The 8,820-nt window shown below is 58.1% G+C and overlaps 1 protein-coding gene across 1 annotated transcript; it reads left to right on the top strand.

Moving 5' to 3' along the window:
- Positions 1-2,693: 2,693 nt before the first annotated feature.
- LOC139603844 (D(1) dopamine receptor-like) lies at positions 2,694-7,876 on the top strand. Its single transcript, XM_071454825.1, has 2 exons — positions 2,694-4,688; positions 5,862-7,876. The coding sequence occupies exon 2, from the start codon at positions 5,978-5,980 to the stop codon at positions 7,265-7,267; it is 1,290 nt and encodes a 429-aa protein (XP_071310926.1). The 5' UTR covers positions 2,694-4,688; positions 5,862-5,977; the 3' UTR covers positions 7,268-7,876.
- The last annotated feature ends 944 nt before the right edge of the window (positions 7,877-8,820 follow it).

The following is an 8,820-nucleotide window of genomic DNA, read 5'->3' on the forward strand; positions in this document are numbered from 1 at the left end:
GGATCCCATCCCATGGATTCCATCCCATCCCATGGGTCCCATGGATCCCATCCCATGGATCCCATCCCATGGATCCCATCCCATGGATTCCATCCCATCCCATGGATCCCATCCCATGGATTCCATCCCATCCCATGGATCCCATCCCATCCCATGGGTCCCATCCCATCCCATGGATCCCATCCCATCCCATGGATCCCATCCCATCCCATGGATCCCATCCCATGGATCCCATCCCATCCCATGGATCCCATCCCATCTCATGGGTCCCATGGATCCCATCCCATCTCATGAATCCCATCCCATCCCATGGATCCCATCCCATCCCATGGATCCCATCCCATCCCATGGATTCCATCCCATGGATCCCATCCCATCCCATGGATCCCATCCCATGGATCCCATCCCATCCCATGGATCCCATCCCATGGATCCCATCCCATCTCATGGGTCCCATGGATCCCATCCCATCTCACGGATTCCATCCCATGGATCACATCTGATCCCATCCCATGGATCCCATCCCATCCCATCCCATCCCATGGATCTCATCCCATCCCGTGAATCCCATCCCATCCCATCCCATCCCATCCCATCCCATCCCATCCCATCCCATCCCATCCCATCCCATCCCATCTCATGGGTCCCATGGATCCCATCTCATCCCATCCCATGGATTCCATCCCATGGATCCCATCCCATCTTATGGGTCCCATGGATCACATCCCATCCCATGGATCCCATCCCATCTCATGGATTCCATCCCATGGATCACATCTCATCCCATCTCATGGATCCCATCCCATCCCATCCCATCCCATCCCCAGCTGAAGGGAAGATCCTTTCCTGATCCTTTCCTACAGCCTCAGGTTGTGCCAGGGGAGGTTTAGGTTGGAAATTGGGACAAAATCCTTCATGGAAAATGTCAGGCACGGGAAGGGTGCAATCACCATCCCTGGAGGGGTTCAAAAAGTGTGGATGTGGCACTTGGGGACACGGTGTGGGGTGGCCTTGGCAGTGCCGAGGCCACACTTGGACTTGATGGTCTGAAGGTCTTTGCCAACCTTAACTCCAAAATTTTACATTTGGCGCTCCCAAGGAGGAGGAGGAGGAGATTTGTGTCAGAGAAGGATTTCCTGGAAGCCTCCTGGCTTGGGATGTGCCACCACGAGCTGCCACTGCCACCCTGTGCTGTGGTTTACAGAGGTGGCAGATCCAGTGTCACCCTGCTCTGTGTGACAGATCCGGTGCCACCCTGCTCTGTGTGACAGATCCAGTGTCACCCTGCTCTGTGTGACAGATCCAGTGCCACCCTGCTCTGTGTGACAGATCCAGTGTCACCCTGCTCTGTGTGACAGATCCAGTGCCACCCTGCCCAGTGTGTGACAGATCCAGTGTCACCCTGCTCTGTGTGGCAGATCCAGTGCCACCCTGCTCTGTGTGACAGGTCCGGTGCCACCCTGCTCTGTGTGACAGGTCCAGTGTCACCCTGCTCTGTGTGACAGGTCCAGTGCCACCCTGCTCTGTGTGACACATCCAGTGCCACCCTGCTCTGTGTGACAGATCCAGTGCCACCCTGCTCTGTGTGACAGGTCCAGTGCCATCTCTGCTGGGCTGTGACAGACCAGAGCCACCCTGCCCTGTCACAGGGCACTGCCACCCCTGCTCACCCGGGCAGCAGTGACAGCAGTGACAGCAGTGACAGCAGTGACAGCGTCCCGGTGTTTGTTCCTGAGCTCCTTTGTGCCCAGAGCGGGGTTTAGGAGGAAAATGCCCCATGGGGCACCGAGGGCAGAGCATCCCTGGGGGTGCCTGAGGGATCTGCCAGGGCTTTGGGGTATCCTGAGTGGGAAAGGACCCAGACACCCCAAATCCCGCCCTGGGAGCGGCGTCCAGACGCTCCTGGAGCTCCGGCAGCCCCGGGGCTGTGCCCGTTCCCTGGGGCTGTGCCGGGGTTTATTCCCCTCTCGGGGGAGAGCCCTGCCCTGCCCCTGCCCCAGTCCCTGCCCCAGTCCCTGCCCTGCTCTCCGGCCCTGCCCCGTCCCCTGCCCCATCCCCTGCCCTGCCCCATCCCCTGCCCTGCCCCTGCTCCTGCCCTGCCCCAGCTCCTGCCCTGCCCCAGCCCCTGCCCTGCCCTGCCCTGCCCTGCCCTGCCCTGCCCCAGTCCCTGCCCCATCCCCTGCCCTGCTCCTGCCCTGCCCTGCCCTGCCCCAGCTCCTGCCCTGCTCTCCGGCCCTGCCCCTGCCCCATCCCCTGCCCTGCCACAGTCCCTGCCCCTGCCCCATCCCCTGCCCCATCCCCTGCCCTGCCCCTGCTCCTGCCCTGCCCCATCCCCTGCCCTGCCCTGCCCCTGCCCTGCCCTCCTGCCCTGCCCCAGCTCCTGCCCTGCCCCAGCCCCATCCCCTGCCCCAGCTCCTGCCCCTGCCCCAGCCCCATCCCCTGCCCCAGTCCCTGCCCTGCCCTGCCCCATCCCCTGCCCTGCTCTCCGGCCCCTGCCCCAGTCCCTGCTCCTGCCTTGCCCCTGCTCCTGCCCTGCCCTGCCCCAGCTCCTGCCCTGCCCCAGTCCCTGCCCTGCTCTCCGGCCCTGCCTCAGCTCCTGCCCCAGTCCCTGCCCTGCTTCAGCTTCTGCCCTGCCCTGCCCCATCCCCTGCCCCAGTCCCTGCCCTGCCCCTGCCCCTGCCCCAGCTCCTGCCCTGCCTCAGCTCCTGCTCTTCCCCCGCTGGATCCCGAATTCCCGAGGGCCGGCGCTGCTCCGGGCGCGGCCGCTGGTGCCACCTACCCTCGCTCCCTGGCGCTGCAGCCGCCGCTAATTAAACCGAGGCTTAATTAAACCGAGCTGCGGCCGTGACACGGGGACAGCGAGCGCCCGGACACCCAGAGCGAGCTTAGGGAACATCGGCTCCTGCTGGGATGGACCGGGGCAGGTCCTGCTCTCCCCGGGCTCAGCTGAGCCGGCTCGGGGGGATGGACCCGGGTTTAGCAGGGCTGGGTTGATGGACCCGGGTTTAGCAATGCCGGGGTGATGGACCCGGGTTTAGCAGGGCTGGGTTGATGGATCCAGGCTCAGCAATCCCGGGGTGATGGACCCGGGTTTAGCAGGGCTGGGTTGATGGACCCGGGTTTAGTAGGGCTGGGTTGATGGACCCGGGTTTAGTAGGGCTGGGTTGATGGACCCGGGCTCAGCCGAGCCGGCTCAGGGCGCTCTGGTGGCTCTTTCCCCCCGAGGTGACAGGGAAAGGCAGGGTCAGGGATGCTCCAGGACCCCACTCTGGGCACAGAGTGAATTTATTACAGCTGAATTCGCTTTGTGCCCAGGATTTGCAAAGCTTGGCCTGCTTTTCCCCACCTCACTTTTGCAGAGAGGCTGTTCCCAGGAGAGCAGTGGTGGCAGAGATCTGTCACACACTGGGCAGGGTGGCACTGGATCTGTCACACACTGGGCAGGGTGGCACTGGATCTGTCACACAGAGCAGTGGTGGCAGAGATCTGTCACACACTGGGCAGGGTGGCACTGGATCTGTCACACACTGGGCAGGGTGGCACTGGATCTGTCATCTCCGTAAGTCACAGCTGCAGTGGCAGCTCATGGTGGCACATCCCAAGCCAGGAGGCTTCCAGGAAATCCTTCTCTGAGACAAAATTTGCTATAAATTTTACAAAATTGCTATAAATTTTAAATTAAGCAGCTCATGGTGGCACATCCCAAGCCAGGAGGCTTCTAGGAAATCCTTCTCTGAGACAAAAATCAGCTCCTCCTCTGTGGGAGATCCAAAATATGAAATTCTGGAGTTAAGGTTGGCAAAGACCTTCAGACCATCAAGGCCACCCCCACACCATGTCCCCAAGTGCCACCTCCACACCTGACTGGAAAAGGATCTTGGCTTTCTGGTTAATTGTACCAGTTATCCCTGAGGTGAAAGCTGATGTGGAATGAGCTGGGAATTAAGGAAATTGTGATGAACTTGAAAGAGAAGCAACTTTACACCACTTTACTGAAAGTAAAATCCATTTATCAAGGATTAAAAAACTTATCCTCACCCTCACTGGTTCTGCAGGTAACCTGTGCTGAAAAAAGATCTGAGGCTGCTTTGTGTGGGACTTTCAAAAAGAAAAAAACTTCCAGGATTTTCCAGGATTTTTAGATGTGTTTTTTTATTTTTTTATTTTTCCTGGAGAAGGGATTGTGCAGTGGACAGTAAATGCCAGTTTTGCACCAGCTCAGGGCAGGGAGGAGTGATTGGTTTGGGGTCATCTCTGAGCTGTGACTCAGCGCCTGGGCACGGAAATCAGGCATCTTTTATGCAGAAATCACAACAAATTTCTGCGCTCATTTGCATTGAGGACCCTCAAATCTGACTGGAATGATTATTTTCCCCCTTGAACCCTCTCATCAAATTCCCAGTGACTCACCCTGTGGATTCACATCTCTCCCAGCTCCCAGGGCAGAGCCAGATCCCACCTGAGCCAAAGCCAGAGGGATTTGGCTCCAGAGGGGAGAGCGGCCGGGGCTGCGAGCAGGGAGGGGCTGCAGGAGCAGAGGGAGCTCAGACCCCTCTTGCTCCTGGCAGTGAATCCCAGCCTGGCCACGGGAGGGATCTGGGAATTCTGCAGGAGCACCAGCAGGTGAAGAGGAGAGAGGAGAGAGGAGAGGGAGGAAGATTTGCAGCAAAGCCTCCTCAGCCCTGGAGGTGAGTTCTGGCTCCTGGGAGCAGCAGAGGAAGGGAGCTGGGGTGGGAGGCAGGAGGGAAAACCCAAACTCCAAAAATCCAAAAATCCTGTCAGCAGAGCCCTGGAAAGGACCGAGAGCTTTCAGCACTTTTCCTGGGCTGGCAGCGGGACTGGATTGCAGCTGGGGCTTCAGAGATGCTGTGGGAGCAGGAAAAAAGGGAAAATGGGCTCTGGATGCTGATGGAGCCTTGAGCAGCTGAGAAACCTCGGCAGGGATAAATGGATGGCTTGGTTTGGAAAGCCAGGTGTCTGCTAAGGAAGGCAGGAGCCTCCCCTGAAATGGAAAATGTAAACTCCCTCTCTGAAATGCTATAAATTTGAAATTAAGGGGCTCTCAGGCAAAAAATATGGGAGCAGGAATAACAGTTCCTTAATAGGGAAGAAAATAAAAAGATAAAATAAACAATGCAGTGAACTAAACCAACACTGCCAGAGGCAGAACCCAGCCTGACACCCTGTGGGTCAGGGTGTGGGCAGCAGAACCATTGGAATTGTGGCTCAGCCCTCCTGCAGTGCCAGGGCTGGTTCTGCTGAAGCAGGGATCCTGGAGAAGGGTGGAGTCTCTTCCTCTGAAGATCCAGGGGAAGGAGAGGCAGCTGCTGCTCCTCTGGGGAATCCAGTGCAGAAGCCGTGCTGGTGTTCCAGAATCTCCAGATTCTATCCAGGTAGGAATGCTTGGCTGGTGTCCCAGAATCTCCAGATTCTATCCAGGTAGGAATGCTTGGCTGGTGTTCCAGAATCTCCAGATTATATCCGGGTAGGAATGCTTGGCTGGTGTCCCAGAATCTCCAGATTCTATCCAGGCAGGAATGCTTGGCTGGTGTTCCAGAATCTCCAGATTATATCCAGGTAGGAATGCTTGGCTGGTGTTCCAGAATCTCCAGATTATATCCAGGTAGGAATGCTTGGCTGGTGTCCCAGAATCTCCAGATTATATCCAGGTAGGAATGCTTGGCTGGTGTTCCAGAATCTCCAGATTCTATCCAGGTAGGAATGCTTGGCTGGTGTTCCAGAATCTCCAGATTATATCCAGGTAGGAATGCTTGGCTCCTCCCTCTGGGCTCACATCTCCCAATGGGATGCTGTAGTTCTTATCAGCCATGCAGGGACATTCAATGGCCTCTTATCAGCAGGTGTCTCCCTGGCTGTGGAAGAGATCAGGAGAACTGCCCCCTGAACAGGAGCCAGCTGCCATGCAGATGGGGAATAGAACACCTCTTGCTTGACAATCCAGGACAACGGGGCAGCCATGGATGGGTTTTCCCCCTCGGCAGGAGGAGCTGGGCAGGACGGGCTCAGTGCCACCGGGTGGGCAGCTCAAAGCCACTCCCCGCTGTCCCTGCGGGTGGTGACAGCCGCCTGCCTGTCCCTCCTCATCCTCACCACGCTGCTGGGGAATGCCCTGGTGTGCCTGGCCGTGCTCAGGTTCCCACACCTGCGCTCCAAGGTCACCAACCTCTTCGTGGTCTCCTTGGCCGTGTCTGACCTGCTGGTGGCCGTGCTGGTGATGCCCTGGAGAGCTGCCAGCGACGTGCTGGGCTTCTGGCCCTTTGGGGCTTTCTGTGACCTGTGGGTGGCCTTTGACATCATGTGCTGCACGGCCTCCATCCTCCACCTGTGCCTCATCAGCGTCGAGCGCTACTGGGCCATCGCCGAGCCCTTCCGCCACCAGAGGAGGGTGACGCAGCGCCTGGCCTTCGTCACCATCGCGGGGGCTTGGCTGCTGTCCCTCCTCATCTCCTTCATCCCCGTGCAGCTGCAGTGGCACAAGGACCGGGAGCTGCTGGGGTTTAACGGCTCTTCGGAGGAGGGGGGCTGCGATCCCAGCCTCAGCAGGACCTACGCCATCTCCTCGTCCCTCATCAGCTTCTACATCCCTGTTGCCATCATGCTGGGCACCTACGGGCGCCTCTTCCACCTGGCCCGGCGCCAGCTCCGTGGCATCTCCTCCCTGGAGACACCGGCGGGACGGAGCGCCCGCCCTCGGGAAACCTCCCTGAAAAACTCCCTCAAGAAGGAGACCAAGGTGCTGCAGACCCTCTCCATCATCGTGGGTGTCTTCGTGTGCTGCTGGCTGCCCTTCTTCGTGCTCAACTGCCTGGTGCCCTTCTGTGACACTCATCTCCACGTCCAGGGAATGTCACCATGTGTCAGCAGGGCCGTGCTCAGCACCTTCACCTGGCTGGGCTGGGCCAACTCTGCCCTCAACCCCATCATCTACGCCTTCAACGCCGAGTTCCGTGCGGCTTTCGCCTCCCTGCTGGGCTGGGGCTGCCTCTGCCGCGGCGGCGCCGTGGAGACGGTGACCTTCAGCAACGAGCTGGTGTCCTTCCACCCCGACATCTCCGGGCACAGGGCTCTGCAGAGCCTCAGCCCGCCCCAGCTGCTGCCCCACGCCGTGCTGCAGGGGGAGAACCCCGAGGTGGCCTTGGAGAGGGTTTCCCTGGGCTCCTCTCCCCCTCAGGTCCCCCTTCCTGAGTGTGGGACCCCTGTCTGCCTGGGGAGGGTTCCCCCTCTGGCCAGCAGCGCCTTCCATTGAGCCTGGGTGGGGAAAGAGGGGTGGGAAGGTCTCCAGCAGAGAGGGGAGCTGGGACATTCCTGTTCTCCGAGGAGCTGAGAGAGGAGCTGGCCAAACCCAGCTGGTCACTGGCCTGGTGGGACTGGGGCTGCCTTTGGCACAGACCCCCCTTGTTTACCTGGCTCAGAATGTGGCTCCTTTTTCCCTGCACAGGTTTGCTCTGTAATCCCACCCCAGGAAGCGTCTTCCTCCTTTTCCTCCTCCTCTTTTCCCTTCTCCCATCCCAAAGTGGCCTTGGGGAGGGTTTCTCTGGGCTCCTCCCCCCCTCAGAATCCCTTCCTGAGTGTGGCTGGGGAGGATTCCCCTTCTCACCAGCAGCACCTTCCACTGAGTCTGGGTGGGAAATGAAAACGAGGGGTGGGAAGGTCTCCAGCAGAGAGGGGAGCTGGGACATCCCTGTCACGCCTGTTCTCTGTGGAGCTGGGGGTATTGAAGCTGTTCCACCAGCTCGGTGTGTCTGTGATGAGCAGGGTGAACCTTCAAAGGAAAGACAACAAAGAGGGTGAAGTGACCCATTTTGTGTCCTCTTATTACCTGTATTTAATTATTTCATTAAATTAATGTGTTTAATTCTTGTTATTTTCCTGCAGCAGCTCTGACCCAGTAGCAGAAGGGACAGGTGGTGACAGAGCCAACCCCAAACCTGCCAGGCTCTGGAAGGAATCCCAGTGTGTTACAGACATTCCTGTGGGCAGACTGGGAAATGGGAACAGCTCCAGACTGGTGGGACTGGGGCTGCCTTTGGCACAGACCCCCCCTGTTTACCTGCCTGCAGAATGCAGCTCCTTTTGCCCTTTTTTCCTGCACAGGTTTCCTCTGTAATCCCACCAGGAAGTGTCTTCCTCCTCCTCCTCCTCCTCTTTTCCCTTCTCCCATCCCAAATTCCACACTTGGGTGGGTGAAATTATTCCAGTCTGGGGCTGATCCCAGAGCAGGGATTGGGGTGGGATTTGTGCCTGACCCTGCTCTGTAATCCCAGAAAAACCAGGTCACTTTGGATGTGCAGTGGGTGACCTGGGGACAGCTTCTGGGCTTTTGGGGTGAGGAGCAGAGGGGCCTGAGAAAAGTGATATTTGCAAAAGAGGGAAAGAAGGAAAAGCATCAAATCCATGTGGAAATCAGCAGATAAAGGGGAAAAATTGGAGGTTCCTCCTAATCCAAACCAATCCAAACCTGCCACATTTGAATATGCCGGGCTGGGAGAGTGTGGGAATGAACCCCATGCAGGTGATGTGGAATTGTGCTGCTTTCCCAGCTGGAATTGCAGGGACACAGGGAATGACTGCTGGCCTTCAAGTGATTTTTCAGGCAGAAAAAAATCAGGAATTTTAGGAAGAATGGCTTTAACAGAGAAAGGGAGAAGTGAGCACAGGGGAGGATAACGGGATGGGGCTGCTGGGGGGTGATGTCTTGCCTGGCTTAATTTCCACACTGGAACCTGCTCCGGGATTGTTTCCCGGGAAAGCCGAGGCCGGGATTGCTCCCCGGGAATGCTGAGGCCGGGATCGCTCCCC

This window comes from Agelaius tricolor, unplaced genomic scaffold, assembly GCF_023055355.1.
Source record: "Agelaius tricolor isolate 1412-34295 unplaced genomic scaffold, bAgeTri1.0.p SCAF_41, whole genome shotgun sequence".
NCBI lineage: Eukaryota > Metazoa > Chordata > Aves > Passeriformes > Icteridae > Agelaius > Agelaius tricolor.

Coding starts and splice junctions, on each gene's coding strand:
- LOC139603844 (XM_071454825.1), top strand. CDS start 5,978: ATGGATGGGTTTTCCCCCTCGGCAGGAGGAGCTGGGCAGGACGGGCTC.